Source organism: Peromyscus californicus, unplaced genomic scaffold (genome assembly GCF_007827085.1).
Source record: "Peromyscus californicus insignis strain IS unplaced genomic scaffold, ASM782708v3 Scaffold_23__1_contigs__length_62951481, whole genome shotgun sequence".
NCBI classification, from domain to species: domain Eukaryota; kingdom Metazoa; phylum Chordata; class Mammalia; order Rodentia; family Cricetidae; genus Peromyscus; species Peromyscus californicus.
In genome coordinates, this window is record NW_026294534.1 from 10,019,760 (window position 1) to 10,043,995 (window position 24,236).

At 47.0% G+C, this 24,236-nt stretch overlaps 1 protein-coding gene across 1 annotated transcript in view; it reads left to right on the top strand.

The window, feature by feature from the left end:
* Window positions 1-24,236, top strand: part of Myom2 (myomesin 2) — an 89,605-nt gene that overhangs the window by 46,007 nt on the left and 19,362 nt on the right. The window contains exons 14-26 of the mRNA XM_052751769.1: window positions 578-631; window positions 7,672-7,799; window positions 8,691-8,874; window positions 10,115-10,289; window positions 11,696-11,817; window positions 13,521-13,708; window positions 15,564-15,690; window positions 17,630-17,808; window positions 19,785-19,899; window positions 21,364-21,520; window positions 21,606-21,712; window positions 23,533-23,577; window positions 23,964-24,100. Of these exons, the coding sequence (XP_052607729.1) occupies window positions 578-631; window positions 7,672-7,799; window positions 8,691-8,874; window positions 10,115-10,289; window positions 11,696-11,817; window positions 13,521-13,708; window positions 15,564-15,690; window positions 17,630-17,808; window positions 19,785-19,899; window positions 21,364-21,520; window positions 21,606-21,712; window positions 23,533-23,577; window positions 23,964-24,100 (1,718 nt within the window). The remainder of the gene's footprint in view (window positions 1-577; window positions 632-7,671; window positions 7,800-8,690; window positions 8,875-10,114; window positions 10,290-11,695; window positions 11,818-13,520; window positions 13,709-15,563; window positions 15,691-17,629; window positions 17,809-19,784; window positions 19,900-21,363; window positions 21,521-21,605; window positions 21,713-23,532; window positions 23,578-23,963; window positions 24,101-24,236) is intronic.

The following is a 24,236-nucleotide window of genomic DNA, read 5'->3' on the forward strand; positions in this document are numbered from 1 at the left end:
GTGGACCACATGCATGTAGTTATTTCTTTCTCTGTTACCCACTGCATGTAAGCATGCCATCCAATGAGGAGTGTGGCAGGAGATATTTCCACATTCTCAACATCTCCATCAATACTGTCTTTTGGCTTGGAGGTGATTGACATGCCTTTAGAAATAGAGGCTGATACCTGTGCTTCACTACAATGCTTCTTGTCTTCACCAAACAGTGTATTTGAATCTAGAATGCCCAGAGTCACATGTCCTCCAACTTTTGGTGGCAGTTTCTGTACATGGTAGGACTTAGGACTCGACCCCAAGCCACTCTGACTGAGTTTTAAATTCTATGGCAAAGATTCTTGCATGGGACTAGACCCTTTGTGATGGTTCACCGGAGTCACTATTTTTACCTTACTATGAGTCCTTTGACACTCTACAAAATATTACCAGGAACACTTCCAAAATACCAGAGATCATGACCCCCATAACTTTGTGTTGCCTAAATGCTGAGCCAGCTCCCAACTCACCCCCAATTAGGGAAAACTGTGCTTCCTTCAGGGAACCCTTGGATGTCAAAGTCACCATCTCCTTTTCTCTGCAGCGATTCATTTGGAAGGAGAGAAAGAAATCGTCATCTACCAGGATGACCTTGAAGGTAAGAATCCTCTTTTTTCAGCTTTGTGAACTTGAGGGCTCTAGTTAGAGATGAGAGAGACTGAGGGCAGAGTGGACAATGATCAAGCTGTAGTATGTCTGGGAAGCACTCTTCTAGTAGGGCCCAAATGCATCTTCTTGGGCCTCCTGCAGGTAAAGCTGAGATATGATTCTTAGCTGAAATTGGGCCCTTATTTATTTATGTATTTATTTGTGCATGTGTGTGTGTATACATGCATGCATGCACATCTAGAGGCCAGAGGACAACTGTTGTAGAATATTATTTTAAGTGTGTTGTTACTTTTGCTTATGTTGCATTTGTTTAACTCTGTGAAGCTATGTTACTGTGCCTGTGTAAAACACCTGATGGTCTAATAAAGAACTGAATGGCCAATAGCAAGGCAGGAGAGTGGATAGGCGGGACTGGTAGGCAGAGAGAATATATAGAAGGAGAAATCTAGGAGAAAAGAAAGAAGAAGCAAGAGAAGGAGGAGGATGCAAGGGGCCAGCCACCCAACTACACAATCAGCAATGGGATAAGAAAGAAAGATATACAGAAATAGAAAAAGGAAAAAGCCCAGAGGTAAATGGTAGACAGACTAATTTAGGTTAAAAAAGCTGACAAGAAACAAGCCAAGCTAAGGCTGGGCATTTATAATTAAGAATAAGCCTCTGTGTGTGATTTATTTGGGAGCTGGATAGTGGGCCCCCAAAAGAGCAAAAGAGTAAAAACAAACAACAGACATCTTTGTCATTTTTGCAGGTGTCATCTTCTCTCTCTCTCTTCCTCCCATCCTCTCTCCCTCTTTGTCTTTTTCTTCCCTGTCTCTTGAGACAAGGTATCTCTCAATGGCCTGGAGCTTGTCAAGCAGTCATGAATCCCAGGGATTCACCTGTCGCTGCCTCCTGAGTGCTAGAATTACAAGTGTGCACACCTGTCTTTTTAGACAGGGGCTGGAGGTCAATAAGCACTGTACCCATTGAGTGACTCCCCATCTTACTAACTCTCTGAGTGAATGAATATTTTATTTTATTTTAACCTTTTCAGCAAGAATTTTATTCCGAACATTTGAACTGAAATGGGTTGCAACTCCCCTTTCAAATGGTGTTCTTGAAAGATTGCATTTCTCTTATTAAAGCTTGATGTTGTGACTATGTCTCATTAACATGTATCCCGAGACAACTGGAAAGAGGGACTGAGGTGACATAAATCACACCATGAATGAGACATCCCAAGATTTTGGTTGGACGTACAGCCAGATCACAATACAGTGAACAGAAACTTAAAAAGTAACATTCCAGAGCTGAGATGACCCATGGATAAAAGTGCTTCCTGGGCAAGCTTGGTGACCTGTTGATTCATGGGACTCATAATGGAAGGGAAGAAAACTAGCTCCTGAAAGTTGTTCTCTCTCTCTCTCTCTCTCTCTCTCTCTCTCTCTCTCTCTCTCTCTCTCTCTCTCTCTCTCTCTCTCTCTCTCTCCTCTCTCTCTCTCCCTCCTCTCTCTCCCTCCCTCCTCTCTCTCTCCCTCCTCTCTCTCTCTCTCCCTCCTCTCTCTCTCTCTCTCTCTCTCTCTCTCTCTCTCTCTCACACACACACACACACACACACACACACACTTTCTCCCTCTTCCTCTTCTAGAAAGACTGCAAATCAGCTTGAAGCCACCAGAGAAGCAGGGGTGCTTGTTGGCTCTTCTTCAAAATCACAGTATTCAAGAAGGTTCCTCCTAGGGCAGTTGGCGCTAGGATTGACTTTTAGGTTTGCAGTACACAGTCTCTGTAGGAGAAGCCTCACATTGTGTCTTCTACCCTGTGAAGGCTGTGGGGTCTCTGAAGGAGTATGCCCCAACCCTGGCCACAGAGGAAGTGAAGTTCTATGGAAAGCACTTGGGGATTCTGCAGGGGTGACCTCGAGGTGGCACTAGTGGTCTTTGTCAAACATGTATCTCCAGAAGACCTGCAAAGCCATGAGAGACACCTGATCAATACTCAGTGGAGGAAACTGGCCCTGGCAGGGTGGCTTGCAACCCTCGTAATTGTCTGGTTCCCTCAGTCTAGCACTCTGCCCAGTGCAGGATCTACTGAAACACAAATATTTGAATGACTGAGAAATGGCTCCCAGATAAACTGGAGAAGACAGTCTTGCTGTGAGCAGGCCTGTATAAATGGGAGGTTTGGCATGCTGGGGGGAAAAGCATTCTGTTTCACTCTCATGGGATGTAGGATTAGTGGAGAAATGTTGTGCTCTCCCAATGTGGAGGGTGGAATTCACACCCCATAACAAAGGCCACGGTGAGAAGGTGCAGCTTGCATCACAAATGCCGTGGGTCTGTGATGAAACCTGTGGTACTGTGAAGCAGCAGAGCCTAGTAAAACTCCCAAAGGCAGGGACCTTCCAGCTCTGCCTACCTAGGTAGAGGAGCCACCTTTTATAGTCTATAGGCATGGATGCATTTGGGAAGCGTGTTGAGTAAAGAATAATGTTGCATAAAGAAAAATGTCGAGTCAACGAAGCATTTCCCCAGCAATAACAGGGGCAATACGGTGAGATTCTGCCTGCAGTCACTGTGGCTTGATTGCCAGAGGAAGAAGCTGAGGGCATTCAGCTAGTCCCCTGGTCCCCTCCCTGTACCTCCTTTCCAGCTGGTTCTACCCTTCCTCGTGGTTGCTACATTCTTGGATGTGGCAGTGTTTTGTTCACACATCAGAGCATTCCCAAGGCTGGGACCTATTCACGTGGCTAGCCTTGGAAGGTGGAGGATGAGATCCCAAGGTAGAGGACTGGGGACCCTGGTAGTCAGTGTCATGGGGATGCTGATCCTGGTGTGAGTCTTTGCTTGCATAGAATAGCAATTCCTGTGGTCTGCAGCAAGCTGGGTGTGAATTAAGGTTCTGGTGTCATGGGAGAGGACTTGGAGAGTAAGTCTGTATTCTAGTTTTATTCTGTTTTTATGATAAAACAAAAGCACCCCAACTAAAAGCAACTTGGGGAGAAAAGAGTTTATTTCATCTTACACTCCTACACAGTCTACTGTTGAGGGAAGTCAGGATAGGAACTGAAGCAGACACTGTGGAGGAACTCTACTTACTAGCTCATGGCTTCTTGGCTCATGGTTTGATAGCTTTTTTATACAGCTCAGGGCCATCTGCCTAGGCATAGTACCGCCCACAGTGGGCTGGGGCCCTTCTTTATCAATTAGCAATCAAGACGGTATCCCCTAGACATGCCTACAGGCCAAGCTGATAGAGGCAATTCTTCAGCCTCTTCTCAAGTGACACTAAGAATTAACCAGAGCAGCCTGTTTCCTTTGGTCATTTAAACATAAATACTTAACTAATCTTTAAAGAGATTCTATAGTGTTTTTAAGCAAATCATGTCTGAGTTCAAGTATTTGCTACTAGCAAGCCCCTTTTTCTATAATATTTCATAGAATCTGGCTTCCTTCCTTTCCCCCCTCCTTCTCCCCCACCCCCACAGTGCTGAGGAATCAAGCCAGTGTTTTGCACACAGCCATCATGACTCTAGCACTGAATCTCCCTACCTCCTCAGCTCTGACTTTTTAAAATTCAAATGTTCCTTTAGACACTTGTTTTAAGGAAATGAAAGCATTACTTTTATGACCAAGAAGAGCACTTCTGCTGTTTTGGTCTTTGTGTTGTGCTTCTAGCCTTTCTCGTTCTCACCCTCATCTCAGTTGGTTCGCCCCTTCCTTTAAGCATTCCATTCATGCCGATGCTCGGTCCTTAATGTAATCTACCTTTTCCAATATTTCCTGAATTATCACATCAAAAAAGGATGGTCCATTCTTGGAGTGGCTAAGATGTGATCCTGTGTAATTTACTAAGATTGTTTTTATTTGTGTATTTTTAAACTTTATCGCTGTGTGACTCTCTCTCTGTCTGTCTGTCTCTCTTTCTGTGTGTGTGTGTGTGTGTGTGTGTGTGTGTGTGTGTGTACACGTGCCATGGTATGATTGTGGAGGTCAGAGAACAACTTTGTGGGGTTAGCTCTTGCTTTCCACCTTTATGTGGTGTCCTAATTAGCTTTCTCTGTCAACTTGATGCACCTCTGAGTCACCTGAGAAAGAAATCTCAGTTGAGGTATTTCCCAGATAAGATTGGCCTGTGGACATGTCTGTGGCACATTGTCTTGGTTGTTAATTGATGTAGGAGGGACCAGCCCACTGTGGGCAGCACCAGTCTCTGTGTGGGTGATTCTGGGGAACACAAGAAAGCTAGCTAGAGAAGCATGAAGTCCAATGAGCCAGCAGGTAGTGTTCCTCCATGGTCTTGCTTCAAGTTCTCACCCTGACTTCTTACAGTGATGGGCTGTAAATCATGAGCTGAACAAACACATTGCTCTCCTAAGTTGCTGTTGGTCAGAGTGTTTTATCACAGTAACAGAAATGAAATTAGAGCGTGTGGGTTCTGGGGATTGAACCCAGGTCACCCTTTTAGCTACTCAGTGATCCTGCTACCCCTGTAAGATTGATTTCATTCTACTGATTCCATATCCAGGATCCTGTGATCTGTCTTGGACCAGGGAGCTGGTACCCTATATATTCAGTTGACCATCTGTTCTGGAAATTGTAGCCCTTGGCTTTGGTTTCTCATTCTCTGGCCCCTGGAGAACTCTACAAATTCCAAATCAACCTTAGCTTTCAGCAATTTAAGGAAACTTCTTCTGGGATGATGATGGTTTCCTTGGGTTGAAAGAGGGAACGAAGCCCAGGATTGGGACCCAGAAGCCACAAGCTTAAACCCCAGCTCAACCTCTCAATGGCTGTGGCACTGGATGTGGTACAGGTTCCCATTCTGTACTCTAGATTGGAACTGAGCAGTGTCATTGTCCAAGGGAAAAAAGATGATGGATATGGAAACATTTTAAATAATAACAAGATAAAAATAACACACATATATGTAGTTATACATACTGTATTTTTGTTATCCAAACAGCTTTAGTCTGAGAAGTATTTCTGTACATAGAGTATATAGCACAGTTATGCATGTGCCCATCTCTCTATCTGCATCCAGTGTAACCATGGCTTATTGAGTCAAGGCCCGAGAGAACTGGTAGGAAGTGAACAGAGGTCGAGGGTATTTGTAGTGAACTAGTTGCATCCAGTTCTACAGCAAAAGGCACAAGGAGATGTATTTGGTCATTTTCTTTCATCTTTGTCTCTACAGACCTCTCCCGTCACCCTAGCTGTGTTTCTGTGAATCTCATCAATTCATTCTTGGCTCCTAGGCCATTCCCAGCCTGGTTTCTTCTGTCTGTGGCTAGGGTCTCTGCAGAGCTGTTGCTTACTCTCCCCAAGGTAGTGTAGAAAATCTTAATGAGTCAACAATTTCATCCTCACTGGGAGCTCTCTGTTTGCAAAGGCTGGGTTTTTCTTTCTTTCTTTCTTTTCTTTTTTTTTTTTTTTTTTTTTTTTGGTTTTTCGAGACAGGGTTTCTCTGTGTAGCTTTACGCCTTTCCTGGATCTCACTCTGTAGCCCAGGCTGGCCTTGAACTCACAGAGATTTGCCTACCTCTGCCTCCAGAGTGCTGGGATTAAAGGTGTGTGACACCACCGCCCAGCAGGGTTTTTATTTCTTGCCTAGAGGCTGTGTACCCAAAACTACACAGATAGTTCTCGGCTCTGAAGTGTGACATTTGGTTTGTAGCTCCTGCCTGCTCCAGGGTGGTGGGAGCAGTCTATGATATGTCCTCATAGTTTGTTCCACCGGAAGCGAGTTATCAGGTTCTGGGAATTCGACAGCCTTTTCTGTGCCTTTCTCTGGTGTCCTTGCTTGTGCCCTTTTGGTTGTTATACACAAGTAAGGGTTGAGAACGGCTAGTGGGGACCTGGGCTGCTCCCCATTCCCTCAGTCACCTCTGTTTCCCCACTTTCCTGGAGACATGCTGACTCCTCAGTGAAATTCAACCCACTGAGCGGCAGGATTCCAGATCAGGCTGAACCCTCTTGAGGGAGCTCACTGTGCTCTGGGAAGGGACTCTCTGAGTGAAACCCGATCTTGTTTTGTGCTGTTTCCATGTGGCTGCTCCATTTGCCGCCTGGAGCTGAGTCCCAAGGGAGCAACTAGATATTGCAAAGGGCAGAGAGATGTCCTGGGGACTGTTCAAACCATTTTAATCATGTGCTAATCTAACTGAAAGTCTTAATATTTTGTCTAACAATTAAAGAGACCTGTGAAATTCTCTCATAAATTCGAACACAAATATCTACCACCTCACACGTACTTAAACAATATAGGTAGGTGAGAGGAGATGGAGGTATACTAGATGTCTTTGATCATTAATACCCCTTCGCAGTTATTTGCAAAGGGCTTATCACCATCTCTCCTGAAGTTCAAATAAACAGGCACAGATTACAGTGCTTGCAAATGTTTCTGGATCTTTGGAGGGAGGAAAGAGCAGCGTGCCTTAGGAGCTAATGTAAGACTTCAGTCCACAGTATGGAGACAGCGAGGTGTGGCTCCTGCAGGCTGCTTGGCAATGCTCCCTGAGCAGATCCTAGCAAGAGACAATCCTGGTTTGGTTGATTACTTCTGGATTCGGATTCCTCTGTCCTGTAGAAACTCTGAAAGATGTTTATATGAGACTCTTAGGAACTGATTTTTTTTTTCTTCAAATCAGAAATAAAATGGAGTGATCTTTATTGGAGTGTTTTTGACTCTGGATAAGAAAGCCTGGGATCTGTTTGCCTTCTCTGAGTAGAAATGGCCAGCTGTAGCACAGCAGCCTTTCAAAAAATATTTATTTTATGTGTTATGAGTATTTTTTCTGCATGTATGTCTGTGTACCGTGTGCATGACTGGTACACTCAGAAGCCAGAGGAGGGCGCTGGATCCCCTGAAACTAGAGTTATAACCATCATGTGAGTGCTAGGAATCGAACCCAGGCCCTTTGGAAGAACAGCCATTGCTCTTAGCCATACCCCCAGCTCACTAGGATAGTCGTTCGTGCCCTGGGTTATGCTGGGGAATGGTTGAGTGTCACCACGCCGCCCTCACTCAGTTCATTTTTTCCCTCAGGTGACGTTCAGATTCCAGGGCCTCCCACCAATGTCCAGGCCTCAGAGGTCAGCAGAAACTATGTTGTCCTCAGCTGGGATCCCCCTTCTCCCCGCGGCAAGGAGCCCTTGATGTACTTCATTGAGAAGGTATTGTGGCCAAGCTCCCAAGAAGGCTGCTCTCAGGCGGCCACCCTCTTTTCTATGCCTTACTTAGGGGCTGTGTGTCCACTGGTCTCCACAGAGCCTGGCCACTGTTGTATAAGAGGAAGTTAAATAGTGCAGGGCAGGGTTGAGACCTGGGGGCTGGTCCCTCACAGGTAGCTGCTCTGCTATGGAAACTTGTGGGGACTGAGCTTTGTTGTCTGGGTAACAGAGCTGTCGCTCAACTGTTTGGTTCCTATGTCCCCATGGTTTAAGGGAGGAGTTGGAGTTTACACATTGGGACCTGCCTTCCAGTTTCTCCCAAGGACTGCTGGTTTCCTGAGAAGTGGATCTACCACTGTTCAGTGTTTGTGTGCAAGCCATGCTCAGCCACTGGATGGCGATCTTGTCGAGGGAACCATGTGTTGGAGCAGCTTGAGGCTTTATTGCCTGGACAGACTCGTTTTACGTCACAGCCTAGTAGAACACACACACACACACACACACACACACACACACAGAACCATATTCAACAAATTATATCTCTATACTTTTTAAGGTATACCGTTATACCTCATGTATTCTCTCTTACTTAGTTTTTATGAACTTGGATACTGAGTTTAACAAAATGATATAATTCCCCAAAGCCTTTACTCATGAGCTAAGTAGCTCTGTGGTTTAGATATGTGCTCTCACCATTGTGTGACCCATGCGTCTGTGGACACATAGATCGTGTCAGGCCACCACCCTAAGTAGCTGCAGAATGGTAAAAATTTTAACTGAATTGTGACTCATTAAGTGGTGTTGGAATGTCATAAATCCTCTCCTAAACTCTCTCTAATTACCCTCCCTTCCATCTTTCCGAGACTCTGATCTCCTGTTCTGTTCCTTCTGCAGTCTGCAGTTGGGAGTGGCAGCTGGCAGCGGGTCAATGCCCAGACAGCAGTCAGATCGCCTCGGTATGCCGTCTTCGATTTGGCTGAGGGGAAGTCCTACGTGTTCCGGGTCCTGTCAGCCAATAAACATGGCCTGAGCGACCCATCAGAGATAACGCCGCCCATTCAGGCACAGGACGTGATTGGTAAGTTATGGCACACAACCAGAATCCACGGCAGGCTGAAAATACGGTGACCCTGGCCCCACTTCAGTGAGAGGATGAAGGTGCTGGAGCACCTTGTGTGTGACTTCGTGCCTGGTGTCGAGTCCATTCACAAGCGATGAAAGGCTGGCTCCATGTTATGGCCAACACTCAGTGTTCCTCCAAAGGCCTTTCTTCTTTTCGTGAAACCCACAAGTGGTTTGTTAGTTTGTTTATTGGGACAGGGCCTCACTGTGTAGCCCTATCTGCCTTCAAACTCTTAGCAATCATTCCATCTCAGGCCCTCGAGTGCTGTGATTATAAACATATGCCACCACACCTAGTAATTTGTGGATTAAAATGTATGTTTAGGCCATGGTCACTTAGCGACCCCAACCCTAAACACAGGGTGGTTTCTTGCTCATCCGACTAGAAGATCCTGGTCAGAAAATTTCAAATGCAGCTGATAGAAACTCAGAATTGCAGTCCACCCCAAAGCATAGCCCTCTCAAGAGGCCCCCTGAGTCCTAACAGGGGTGTGTTCTCAGGAGGCTTTGTACAGGATGTGCCTAGTGTTAGGCATTCTCATTCTGAGCATCAGGGCATCCCCTCTCCTTGGTAGCACACCTTACAAAAGCTGGAAATGACAGTGAGCTGGTATTGGGGATGGAGACCTAGGCTACCTTCAGATCCTCCTTGGGTTGTGGCCTGTTTCCACTGTCACCCAGGCTCTTAGAAATCAAGCCCAGGACCACAGCTACCACACCTGTAGTCTCTGAGGAGAGGCCCTGGCCTTTTCCTTCGCTTAATGACATATGCACAAAGTGACAATAATCACTGAACACTGGGAATGTGTCTGAGGTGGTTGGTCTAGAGTGGCTGGAGGATCTTTGACTATAGCCCACTGGGGAAAGGCAGAAGATGTGATGGTCAAACTGTGATTCCATTGAGTATCCTTATAGATCTTCCAAAATAGGACATCAGTGTGTCTTATTTCAAACACGGCCATCAAGCAAAGCCTTCATGCACTAGAACCTCTAGCAGCCTCATGGAAATGAAGATTTCACAGTGGTAATTCCTTTCCAATCAGTCATGTGACTCAGGAAGAGGCCCTAGTCCCACAGCTCCACCCAGAACTTACTTCCTTGTAGAGTATTAAATCTGGCTTTTACTCCTTGGGGACAAGGTGGCTCTCTGGAATGACCCACACTCTGATCACATCTATCTTCCTGTCTCCCTTCAGTGGTCCCGTCTGCTCCTGGCCGGGTGCTTGCCTCTAGGAATACAAAGACCTCTGTCGTGGTGCAGTGGGACAGGCCAAAGCATGAAGAGGACCTGCTGGGCTACTATGTGGACTGCTGTGTGGCGGGAACAAACCTGTGGGAGCCCTGCAACCACAAACCCATTGGATATAACAGGTGCCACCTCCCCATCACCTAGCAACCAACCCACTGTCACAGAGGCAGGGCATTGGACATGGTGTGGTTTCCAGAGCTGGAGATATCACAGTAGAATGCCAATGTCTCCCCTGTAGACACGATCCTTTTATTTAGTCGCACATGTTAGTGCTGACTTAAGATAGGCAGGTCACATCACTGAGATAACTTGTCTATTGATAAAACTAACCTTTTCCTATTATTGCTTTGATTGTATAAATGCATGGTTGGCAATGCAAGAATCAAACCTATGTACACAATATGTAACAATAATTGCCATTTCCTTAATATTTTAAATTAGATTTATGTGGGGGTCAGAGTACTTGACACTCAGTAGGGTAAACCCTTCTTTGCACATATAAGGGCAGTGTTGTTCTTCTCAGCCCCTGACAGGGTTAGGACAGGGAATGATCAGCCCCTGGCTGGGCAGTGCCCTGGAGGAGTTTCGTGTCTTTGGCAGTGGGAAGCCGGAGTCTTTACATTTGGAGTTTTCCCATTTCTGCTCTCTGCCCAGGACACATGGATTGTCTGGTTTTGCGTTTCCTGGACAATGTACTTCACAGGGAGGTACAGTTGGTATCGCAATGGCCGCTGTGGAGAGTTCTCAGTGGCAGCTCCACCATCTTCCCTTAAAAAGAATTCTTTTTAAAAGGCATATTGTAAAAACCCAGGGGCATAAAAGAATAACAGCTATGTGGTCTCTCAGTCCACTGCCAGCAAGAGGAGAAAGACCCATGAGATTCTCAGGAGGAGTCTGTAGGAGGCTGGTAAATTGTATTGACTATAGATTCATAACAACCGCTTATATTTCCTGGATGCTTGCTGTGTGCAAAGCAGGTGGGGCCAAGTTCTTTCTGGATGGTTCTCCAGTTGATGCTCATGGAAGTTCTGTGAGGACTGAGCATCCCTGCTCCCCAGTAGGGGAAGCAGAGCCTTGTAGGGGTTAAGGAACATGACAAGGGACCTATGGTCTGGTGGGTGTCAAAGCCGGTGCTCCAACTTGCTCTTTGTGAATTCGAGGTCCTAGTCTCTACCCGTTGTCCTGCATTTATTTTTCCATGCACAGACCTCTTGGATGTGGGGAGTCAAATTCTATAGCAGAGCTTTACTCTAGAGAGGCTCCAGCTAAAACACTGAAGGTAGGGTCTCAGACTTTGACACTAAATGCAGTGTAATGGGGCTGGCTGTTGGCTTGCTTTTTTACCCTAAACAGTGAATTATTTCTTGACACAGAAAATGAGGATGGATGTGTGTGGTTTACAGGAAAAGGAAACTTGGGTTTAGATCAAGTGAGAATTTTTCTATGAAGGACCCACTGACTTCTACTTCAGTGGTAGGGAGCAGCAAGCTGGGACTTGTGCTGTGTGACTCTTGGTCATGTTCCTCAGGTTCGTGGTGCATGGCTTAACCACGGGGGAGCAGTACATCTTCCGGGTGAAGGCTGTCAACGCGGTGGGGACCAGCGAGAACTCCCAGGAGTCGGAGGTCATCAAGGTCCAGGCGGCCCTCAGTAAGTAGATCACGGGCTCTTCTGTCTCTGTTTAGGGTTATAAACTGTGTGAATAAACCCTTGCCACACCACCTAGACCACCAACAGGGGACAAAGGTGGTCGCGGTAGGGCTTGTTACAGAGTCCACACCTCCCAGTGGTCTGTTTGTCCTGGTAATGGCAGTGTGAGGGGAAATGGTAGCAGGCCAACACCATGCCAATTAAATATGGAAAGGCATCACAACAGCGCCATACTCAGGTGAGGATATCCACTATCTGCCATGACTGTCCCTTTGACACATGTGCTTTTAAGGAGAAAGCCTGGGTGCCTTTCCTGTCACTGCCTGGTCCTATCCATGAATATTTTAAATGTCTGTTACTTTGATCAAACAGGACAATTCTGATCCATTTTTTTGCACACATCTGTGGTGTGTGTGAGCAAGTGAGTGCTTGAGCTCCTGTGGGTGTGTGAGTGTGGAGGCCTGAGAGGTCTTCTAGGTCACACTCCATCTTATTTCCTGGGGCAGGGTTTCTCCTCTGAGGCTACAGCTTGGGGACAGGACTAGCTTAGTGAGCCAGCTTGCTTTGGGGATCCTGAGGCTCCCTCTGTCTTTTGAGTTGAGTGGTGACAAGACCTTTTGGCTGTCCCTAGACAAGGTGCTCCCTTGTGTTCAGTGTCTTATGCTTGTTGCTGTAGCCTTTTGTGGGGCTCACTCTGCTGCTGAGCATTTGCAGGAGGAATACTTTAAAACACCAACGTCAGTCACATATGCATATTTCCGTGACAGTATTCGCTCTTCATTCCAAATAACTTTACCACCATTTTCAGAAGTTAAGGTTTTCCCCGTCCCCAGCAATACTATTTCTGGGATCCCCCTTCCCCCCTACCCCCGTTTTTTATGTTTCTTGAGACAGGGTCTCTATGTAACCTTGGCTTGCCTGGAACTCACTATGCAGGTCAGGCTGGCCTTGAACTCACAGAGCTCCACCTACCTTTGCCTCCCACATGCTGGGATTGTATACCACTGCTCCCAGCTCTGGGACTTCTGAGAACAGTCTGAGGACTCTGGTCACTCCCAGGTGAGCACAGGAGCAGAGAACATTTGTTTCTGATTCACACGGCTCTGTCTTCCCAGAAGACTTGTGCTCATCCTTACTTGCCTTTTACCCCATTCCTACGGCAGGAAGCCGAAGGCTCGTCCTTGCTCCCAGTGGGAATTACTGAGGATGAACCAGTCTTCAGTCAGAGGGAAGGTGGGGCGTACTCCTAAGCTTGTTGGGGAAGGTGGCATTCCTCTGGTCATGGTGTCCAAACAGGGAAACATGAGCTACGTACCCATATTAGTCTGAAGTTTTCATAACTGACTGAGAACGCAATGGATAGTGCTGCCCCCTTCTGGCCACCTGGTGATTGTTCCTCTCATAGGCAGATTGGAAAGCTGCCTTTGCTCACCTACAGGGGCCGCAGGGTACCTGCTCCATGTCTGGACCAGGTTTAAACAGGTTCCTGTCCTATCATCACAATGCTTGACACTGCATTTAGAAAGAGCAATGGACACAGGTGAAAGGAAGTGGTACTCCTAAACTCACCTCCTTTGAAGGAAGCCGTGAACTGAGCGGGGATGCCTGTGTGTCTGTTTCCCCGCTGTGACTCCAAAGGTGGCTGCTTGGTGGGAGGAGGGATACAGAGCCCTCGTGACTGCCATGCTTCTGTGTTCTCGTAGCTGTCCCTTCTCATCCATACGGGATCACCCTTCTCAACTGTGATGGCCACTCCATGACCCTGGGCTGGAAGGTGCCTAAATTCAGCGGTGGCTCGGCCATCCTGGGCTACTACCTAGACAAGCGAGAAGTACACCATAAGAACTGGCATGAAGTCAACTCTTCGCCTGTCAAAGAGAGGATTTTGACGGTCGGTTTTGGTCTGTCCTCTGCTTTTGCCTAGGTGACCTCTGGTGACCTTTGGGTGGACTCCTTCATTCAGAGTTTCAGAGTTCAGTTGGTTTTTGGGTCCTTTGATCCTGAAATAGAAGTAGTTAAAAAAATCCTAGAATTAGGAGGGCATGGCATTTGGATCTAGATGGATCTTAGGAAGCTAAGAAGCAATAAAGAGGCCAGGTTAGGAAGACTTCATAGTCAGCTAATGACCAGTTGGCAGGAATGGTGTGTTCCATTCTAGGATCCCAGCCCTGTGTGTGTATGTAGAATGGGGGAAGTGGGGGTGGAGTTTGGGGGTAGGAGGGTGGTGGTGGTGGTGGTAGTGGTGGTAAGGATCTAGCTGGGCAAGTGCTGATGGGAGAACACTGCTCTTTGTCAATAACCACCTGTCCTAGTCAGGGTTTCTATTGCTATGAAGAGACACTATGACCATGGCCACTCTTATAAAGGAAAACATTTAATTGAGGTGGCTCACTTACAGTTTCAGAGGTTTAGTCCATTATTGTCATGGCGGGGAGCATGGCAGCATGCAGACAGACATGGAGCTAGAGAGGGAGCTGAGAGTTCTTACATCTTGACTCAGAAGCAACAGGAAGTGGTCTGAAACATTGAAATTGGCTTGAGCATATATGAGACCTCAAAGCCCGCCTCCACAATGACACACTTCCCCCAACAAGACCACACCTCCTAACAGTGCCACTCCCTTTGGGGGCCATTTTCTTTCAAACCACCACATCACCCTTTCCTAGAAATCCCAGTGTTTCCCATCTCCTGTTCTAGTGTGTCACACCCAGATGCAGAGGGAGTGACAGATCTGGAGTCAAATCCTTGATTTTGATGTCAACTGCTGATGTCTTTCTCATCTGAGTTCACCTCATCACCAACACATAAAAACCGATCATAGCAGACACATTGGAAAAAGGAGAATTTGGGGCGAGTTCTTAGCCGTCTAATATCTGTCATATAGAAAACTGCTTTATGATATATTTTATAATATAATTTTGTAACATTTTAACTTTATTTACAATACTTACATGTTATGATGTGTGTGGCTTAAACTCAATGTGTGTGACAATATTGATACTTTCCAAGTTCACCCTCAGCATCCAGTGGCTCTTTATTGGACCTGTGACCCTGTCAGAACCCCTTGCTTACTCTGTAGGTGAGATGGCTCTGCCCTCTGGGGAATAAAGCACTTTAACCACCAAGGTCTCGCTTTGGAAATCAGTATCCAGACCTGGATATGGCTTTCATCGTGCCAAGCTGCTGGGTCAAAGATCTTCCTTTCGGGTCTTGCCCATGACTGACAGAGACCCCAGTTCTTCTTTGTAGACCGAAGACTGTAGCAACTTGAAAAACCATGAAACCCAGGCAGCACTTGAACTTAGGGAGTAGATTTTGTAGCGACTACAGGAGACAGGTCCGGTGACTACAGCTGAACGTTAACCCAGCATTACTTAAGCCAGGCTGGAGTCAGGGTTTCTGCGAGACCCTACTCCATTGCACCAACCTCAGTCGACGGAGCAGGGCTTGGAGCTGCCCTCCTGCTCCTGATTTGCTCTTTATGGGCATCGCTTTTTTCTCTCAGCCCAGCTCTTCACCTGCCCAGAGGTCACCATGTATCAGCCTGGTGGAAGCCATCATAGAGTTGATGTGTCATGACTGCCACATACTAGGTGCAGAAGTGGCCTCTTTGCAATGTCTAATTCTCCAGCACCGTTCATTCAGCTTACAGTTCTCTTTGCAAACTCGTCATGAGTCCTCCGCGGTCCCTGTGCATTTTCACACAGCTTTGACTTCTTATATTAATTGAAATAAAATCCATACAGGTGGACGGCTTGACAGAAGGCTCACTGTATGAGTTCAAAATCGCCGCCACCAACCTGGCAGGCATTGGGCAGCCGTCGGATCCCAGCGAGCATTTCAAGTGTGAGGCTTGGACAGCGCCAGAACCTGGTGAGACGGTCTTCCCAGACACATCTCCCTACATCAGCACAGCTGGCCAGAGGAGGCTCCCACAGCAGGCTTTTGGGTGGCTGCTAGTATGCTGTCACTTACTTCCACAGTGAGAAGGCAGCCATGCCCATGGTGCAGACTGTGGCAAGAGCTGTGTGTGGTAGTGAGATTGGACCATTGCAACCGAGCACAGCCAGGGAAGGGGCTCTGAGTACAGAGCGGGGAGGCAGTGCATAGAGGGAGCCGCTAGCCCAGGCCACAGAGGAGAGGGAATGTCCCAGAGTCCACAATGTGCAGCTGGCACCTGACCTATGACCCACGACAGATGTGGCTGTGGCCATCAGCTCCTAAGGAGCCAAGAGAAGATAAAGGCAAAAGGTCCCAGGCAGGAAGGGAGCCACGAGCCCTGCTCAAGTCAAGGCAGAGAACATCACCAGGGTCCCCACTCCTGTGCTCCAGGATGTTGAGAAGCAGGGGCCCCAGCTCTGAGAAGTACAATTGCTGCAGTGCTGATTGCCATGTCCTGCTTCTTTCCTCTTTCTCTCTTTTCCTCCTTCCTTTCTTCCTCTTTCCCTTCCTCCCTTCCTCCTTCTTTCCTTCCTCCCTCCCTCTCTCCCTTCCTTCCCTCTTTCTCTCTTTCCTTCCTTCCTCCTTTCCTTCCCTCTTTCTCTCTTTCCTTCCTTCCTTCCTCCCTCCCTCCTCCCTTCTCTTTCTTTCCTTTCCTCCTTCCCTGCTTCCTCTCCCATGTCCCTATGTCCATCCCTTCCTCTTTCTTTCCTCGTTTCCATTAAATTAAGTTGAGCTTAATTTAACCTTAGAAATGACTCTTCAGAACAACATCCTCCCCCTCCTCCTCTTCCTCTTTTTCTCTTCCTCCTCCCCTGCCTCCTGGTCTCTTTTTCAGCCCCTCCCCCGGAATGAAGCCAGGGTTTCCCACCAGCTTGGCAAGCCTTTTATCATGCAGCTACATCTGTAGCCTTTTCCTATTATTTTTAAAGATCAACTTTATATTAAAAACTCAGAAATAAAAAAGAATTCACGCACTGAAATTAACCAGACCCAGAGTCTGTAGGCATTCTGAAGTTGTGGAGCTTCACATTGGATTTTACTCTTTTGCTATTGAATATATTTCCACGCACTTTTCTACCACCAAAACCTTTAAAAAAGTCTGTAGCAGAGTTAGAACTGGGAAGATATTAGCTTTGTATTCTCTTTCATAACTCCTGTCCATTATCACTCTGTTTTTATTTTGAGAGAGGATTTTACTAAGTTGCCTAGCTAGCTTGCACTTACCTTTGTAGCCAAGACAGACCTTGAACTTTCAATCCTCTTGCCTCACCTTCCCGAGTAACCAGAATTACAGGTCTGCCCCGCCATGTCCAGCTCCAGAGTCTTCTCGAAGGCTTCATACAAGCTGGTGTAATAGCACACACTGGCTACAGTGAGATCTAATTAAGATGAAGTTGGGCAACACCACCTTTCCCATTGCTTCTAAGAGCTCCTCTGGGAATGCGGAGTCAGCCCAGACTCCTGTGGCTTGCCGGAACCCTAGAGAGAACTGTTACGTGGGTTAGGTTAGCATGCCGGGAGGTTTGTAGCACAGTGATGGTAACAGTTTCTGCACATTGTGTCTCTGATGCCCATGTGCTGGCCCGAGAGAGTGATGTGCACTGTGGATTACTTGGTTCATATTCACCCAGGTGCCTGATGGAGGGGATAGAAGCTGGACTCTTTCCAGCCCCAGCATCAGGAACCTTCTAGAGAGAGTGGTATCTTAATGTGAAGAGGATACATGTGATGTCTGTGGAGGGAAGCCCTTGCCAAGGCAGCAGGGGAAATCCCTGGAGTGATGGGGTTGGGGGTCATGTGAGTGGTGGGGGTAGGAGGCCCTGCACGGGAGACAGGGTCACGCTGCTGCTCAGATTTCATAACCTTTCAGGTCCCGCCTATGACCTGACATTCTGCGAGGTCCGCGACTCCTCTCTGGTCATGCTGTGGAAAGCCCCAGTGTACTCGGGCAGCAGTCCCGTGTCTGGATATTTTGTGGATTTTAAGGAAGAGGATGCAGGGGAGTGGAAGATCGCCAGCGAGGCAGCCACTCCGAACCGCTATTTGAAGGTGACTGCCACCCCTTTCACAGGCATGGTTTTGACCCTTTAGCAGACTGGCCAAGGTCTCTAGGGGAGAGGTGTGTGGAGACCGCTGCGGGGGGCGGGGAGGAGCTCACTGCCGGGTCCGCAGCGAGTGCAGAAGTTCCAGCGGGTGTGGCACAAGCTCCCGGTCTTCCCTGACCTGCAAGCCCGCCCTAGGACCACGCCCCTTTGTATGCAGAGACCACGCCCCTTGTATGTAGAGGAGGGCGGCACCTGTGTGCTCCGACCTCAAGCCCAACATTCGCTTCACCTAGTTCCTGTAGTTGCTAATAGTAATTGCTCATCTTTAACAATTACTTATTGAATAATAATTATTATTTAATGATTATCTTTAATAATTATTGCTAATAACAATTGCTTATCTAGTTGATGAGCAACACACACTAGTGCACAGACATGCATGCATATGCACACACTCATCCACGCATATTCATCCACCTGTGCTCACACATGTGTGCATACACATAGCTGTACTCACCTGACACACAGGCATGCATATGCACACACTCATCCACGCATATTCATACACCTGTGCTATATACATGTGTACATAAACATAGCTGTACTCACCTGACACACATGCATGCATATACACACACATATACCTATATACACATACCTGTGCTCTCACACATGTACATATACAGCTGTACTAACATGCACACATGTACATCTGCACCCATTCATATGTACGCTTACATGTATACATCCTATTATACAAATATAGGTACCTTCATACTCATACACATGTAAACACATGCATGTCTATACTCACACACATACACATATACACACACAGAAGCCCACACATGCATATATGCACACCTGCACTCTCACACATGCACACATATGCACAAATACACTCATAGACACATACCTGCACTGCCACATACATACACTTGAATACATGCACTCATACACATGCACTCGTATGCACACATGTACATATTTGCACTTACACACATACACATAATTTCACACCAGCAATCACACATGTCCACACACGCATGCACCACATTTGCACTATTACACATATGCACACATACTTGTATACCTGTACACACATGCAAACTTGAACCTACCCACTCATGTACACATATGCACACAGATGTATGACTGTGCCCACATATATACACATATGTGAATTCATAGCATCCCACATATGCACACCAGCACTCTCTCTCTCTCTCTCTCTCTCACACACACACACACACACACACACACACACACACACACACACATATATATATATATATATATATATATATATATATATATATATATATACATACCTGCATTGCCACATGCACTTACATGCATACACACCTGCACACCTATATTCACATATCCACAGGAGCACACACTCACACACATGCACAGTGTAAAGTAGTCCACCCTTATTTTCCAAATATTTAACACTTGCAGTTTTCTTGTCACTGGGTCAGTGACAGCGTCTTTGAGTCCCTGGCCTGCATCCTCTGGTGCTGACCTTTCCTGACCCAGGTTTAGACAGAAGCCTGTGCACCTTCCTTCAAGGAAGGCGACATGTGTGTCAGGCCCTGGAGCACACTGAGGAGGCACGGGCAGTGGTTCTCTCCACAGAGCAGATTCACAGCGGAAAACAGTCTCCTGTGAGTGAGTCAATGATTACATTAGAATCCAGCCATGATAGGGAACAGTATGCACATACATGTGAAAAGAGAGTGATTCGATTCCGGTATGCCTACGGGATGGTTCTCACAGCCGGAAACCACATTTTAAATAGTATCTGATCCTGGAGAATCATGTTAAATATCATCAGGTTGTAACCTCATCAATAGCGTTTGGTTCTGCATGCCAGTGTTCTGAGGAACAAATGAAGTAGACAAACCCAGATCTGCTCATCTGTCAGTGAGATTGGCCCCTGTCTGCCCCAGCACATATTTCTTCTGTCCTTTCAAGGTCAGTGACCTGCAGCAAGGTAAGACCTACGTGTTCAGAGTTCGAGCAGTGAACGCCAGTGGACCAGGGAAGCCGTCCGACACATCGGAGCCTGTGCTTGTGGAGGCCCGGCCAGGTGAGGCCCCACCTCTCAGGCTGTTCACCACAGTACATGTCACCCCACAGTGGGACCTTGAGAGGAGCACTCATGCTCTGTACGTATATGTATGCATGGGTGGAGGTGTGTTTAAATACATTTTAAATGTTTTAAAAGTTCTTTGATAATTTTATATGTGTATATAATGTATTTTGATTATATACACCCCCATCCTCTGCTTACCCCTTCCTCGCTGAACTCTTTTTTGCTTCCCCATGAGTTCCCCAAACATGTTTTAAGCAGAACTTGATTGACAGGAGAAGCAAGGCTACGTCCGGGCTTCGCATCTGCTCTAAGCCCCTGAGCATATGGTCATCTGCCTGGTGTGGAGAGATTGTTAAGGAGTAAAAACAATGTCCAAGAGGGACTGTGTGTTTCTACAGCTGCAGGGGTCAGAAGGCTATAGAGCTATTGGCCACTTTCTTGGCTACACTGGACTCCTTGGAGGTGATCTTGCAAAGAGGCACCTCTGGGGCTGAAAACCAGCTCACAGGATGCATAGGCTGGTTGTGTGTCTGGGTTTAGGCAGGTGATGGAGCCAAGAGCTGAGACCTCCATGGTCTACTCCTGGAGCCTCTTTCTCTCCTGTCTCTGTTTCCCTCTTTTTCATCTTCCTGGTAACCCAGGAACATCTGTATTACTGACTTTAGTTCCGTTCACCAGCAGAGCTTAGCTTTGTCTGCCTGTCAATACCACTACCACCACCAGCAATAATACAGCTTCCTCTTCCTCTCCCTCTTCATCCCCCGCCTAAAGATTTGTTTTTATTTTATGTGTGTGTGTTTTGCCATGTATGTGACTGATGCTCTCAGAGGCCTTCTAAGAGGGCACCAGATTGCTTTGAACTGGAGTTACAGATGGTTGTGGGCCACCCTGTGGGTGCTGGGAATCAAACCCAGCTCCTCTGAAAGAGCAGCAGATGCTTTTCATGGCTGAGCCATTTCTCCGTCCCCCATTCCTAGCTTCTGAGAATTGTACTCTGAATGTCTGGTGTCAGGCTAAGCTGTTCACCTTGGTCAACACATACTAGACAAATAGCAGCCTCTATTCCCCAGAAGACAGAATAACTGATGTGGAGAAGGAAGAATGTGTGGGTGATATGGGGTAGCGTAAACGTGACTGTCCAGGTTATGGCGTGGGGATGACAGGTCAGTCTGAGAGGCAGTATGGGGGTTTCTGAAGTGCTGGAGAGGAAGCCAGCAGAAGTTTGCTGATATAAATGGCATCAGCAGAGCCAGTGGCTGGCTTTGTCAGCCAGCTCCCTGAGGGGTGATTGCTCCTCTAAGCCTCTCTGGTCCATTTTGGATAGACATTAAGTAAAACTGATGATGTAACCAACGCCAGGCAAGCTTCCACCTGGCCTGTGCCACCCCCTCTCTAGAAAGGGAATCTAGGGGACACGGTGTTCCTGAGGATCCCCCTGCTTCCTCCCATCCCTTATAGGCACAAAGGAGATCAGCGCTGGTGTGGATGAGGAGGGCAACATCTACCTTGGGTTTGACTGCCAGGAAATGACAGATGCCTCCCAGTTCACCTGGTGCAAGGCCTATGAAGAGATTGCTGATGAGGAGCGGTTCGAGGTTCACACTGAGGGCGATCAGTAAGTCGCCGGGAAGCCCGAGGCTGCGAACCCTTGGCTTCTGCAGGCAGAAGTGACTAACGCTCGCCCTTCTTTTTCCTTTCAGTTCGAAGCTGTATTTTAAGAATCCAGATAAAGAAGACATAGGGACATATTCGGTATCTGTAAGTGACACGGATGGTGTGTCCTCCAGCTTCGTTTTGGACGAGGAAGGTAACGTCTTCCTGACACGGGCTGGTCATTCTTGGCTTTGTCACACTTTCAGAGACTGACCCTAATACAGAGAAAACACATTGGATTGGGAAGAAGGGTGGGCATGGGGTTTGCTCGTGAGCCAAGATTTCTTTAGAAATTCAGCAAACCTAGACTAGAGGTCTTTTGCTGCCTCTTTCTGTCTTGGAAAGTAACACATGAAGGAAGCAGAACTCAGTCTTTACAAGGGCCTCACTGTCTCAATAAGGGCCCACTGCTGGGACAGAAGTGTTGGTTCACACCCACCTCAATACGGCTCACAGAAGAGTCAGTTTATGACATGTGAACTTGGGGAGACACCTTCACCCCATGCACTGTGGGGAGGGAGGTGAACACCTGGGAGGAGGGCGCCCATGATATGCTGATGGTGCCACAGGTTTGCAGGTCAACTTCAGTTTTGGTTAAATTTTGCCAAACTCAGACAAACTGAACAAGACTCACCTAAGAACAGCAGAGAGTTGGCATTGCCCCTCCTTAAGTGGCACAGAAGGGGTTTGGCAATCTGCCTTTGAGGACCCTCTCTGCTCGCATAAGAAATGGCACTGTATTCCTCTGCACTGAATTCCCACAGGGCATTCTGCATTATAGCTTCATGTAGATGCATAGGATGCAGTGTCTGCCATGCTTTACATAACTGGTGACCCAAGCGAGATCTCAGGGACCCAAGTGTGGTTCACTTGATTTATGCACATCCCTGCTAGGAGGTGTCACTGGGAACAGAGGTCAGATGAAGTTTGCTTTTGGTTGAGAGGAATCTGACTTCTTTATTTATCACAAATGAATGCTCCCATATGTCCCTGACATGGATGAATTCTAGTCTTGTGAAGGAAAGGAGGGGAGGAAGAAGGGGAAGAAATGGAGAGACATCTTGGAACTTTAGCTTTTCTGACTTTGCTCAGGGTTCCTCTGGAGCCATGCATTCTGCTTTTACCCCATTGCAATTTGCCACAACGAGGGTTTGCTTGAATCAGGGAACTTCACTATGAATAAGAAGGAAGTCTTGGAAGGGGAAAGAGACCCACTAGCCTCAGCATATTCCCAGGAGCAGGTTAGCTGCAGAAAGCGCCTCCTGTGTTAGAGAGAACAGCCATTCCCAAAGTTATCGCTTTATCCACTCTCTGCAGATTATCCTAGATTTCCGGAATGCCTGCCTTGCCCAGACCCACACTCCCATGTCTCACCTTCAACTGTCCTTTTAGTAAGTGGGTTTCATGGTGAGGACCTTGGCTGGAGTAGACTGCTAGTGTGTTAAAGGTTAAAGCCCCTTCTCTGTCCTTACATTTACTTTCATGACCTCAGAGTAAACCTTGGTGATGTGAATTTAGCCTTGATGTTTGTCTTAGGGTTTCTGCTGCTGTGAAGAGACACCTTGACCACAGCAACTCTTATAAAGGAAAACATTTAATTGGGGTGGCTTACAGTTCAGAGGTTTAGTCTTTTATTATCATCACGGGGAGTATGGCAGCATGCAGGCAGACATAGTGCTGGAGAAGGACCTGAGAGTTCTACATCTCGATCTGCAGGCAACAGGAAGTGAACTGTCTCACTGGGCATGGCTTGAGCAAAAATGAGACCTCAAAACCCTCCTCCACAGTGATACACTTCCTCCAATAAGGCCACACTCCAACAAGGCCACACCTCCTGACGTGTCACTCTCTGTAGGCCAAGGTTTCAAACACATGAGTCTCTGGGGGCCATTCCTATTCAAACCACCACAGTGTTGTTCACAGACTTCTGAATGCATGGGTGAAAACTGATGAAGTTTTTTTTCTTAATTTTAGAACTTGAGCGTTTGATGGCATTGAGCAATGAGATAAAGAACCCCAGTAAGTAATCTCCTTGTTTCATACATGCATTTGCAGCCCCAGGAGGAGGGAGGGCCTTCATTAGGCTTATAAAGACCTACTTGGGAGAAGTGCCAGCTCATGATATGGAAACTTGCCTGTCTGTTCCTAATCCAAGCAGTTGTCTAGCAAAGGCTATCTCACAGAGTCACTTCTCAACCTCTGACCATGTCCAGAGAGTCTCAAGGAACTCATCAAACAGGAGGATTTTCATATGATTTTGATATCCTATTTCCATGATGCTGGGCAATACTCCGTGGCTCACCTTCTTGAAATGTTTAGGAACTGGGTTTGGTGTTCCAATCTGTAGCTGTCCATCTGAGGATGATCTGTTCACTGCCGACTTATGATTTCTCTTCCTCCTGTAGCAATTCCTCTGAAGTCAGAATTAGCTTATGAGATTTTCGATAAGGGTCAGGTCCGCTTCTGGCTCCAGGCAGAGCATCTTTCACCTGATGCCAGCTTCCGATTCGTTATCAATGACAGAGAAGTCTCTGACAGTGAGGTGAGTTCTTGGATGTGAGCTGTGGTTCAGAGGCACCTGGATTTGCTGAGCTGGGAGTGACCTAAAGCTTAAAGAAATCTGGGTTTACTTGGAAGGTTCTCAGAGTCAATGTTTTGTGTTCATTCCTACCCTTTCT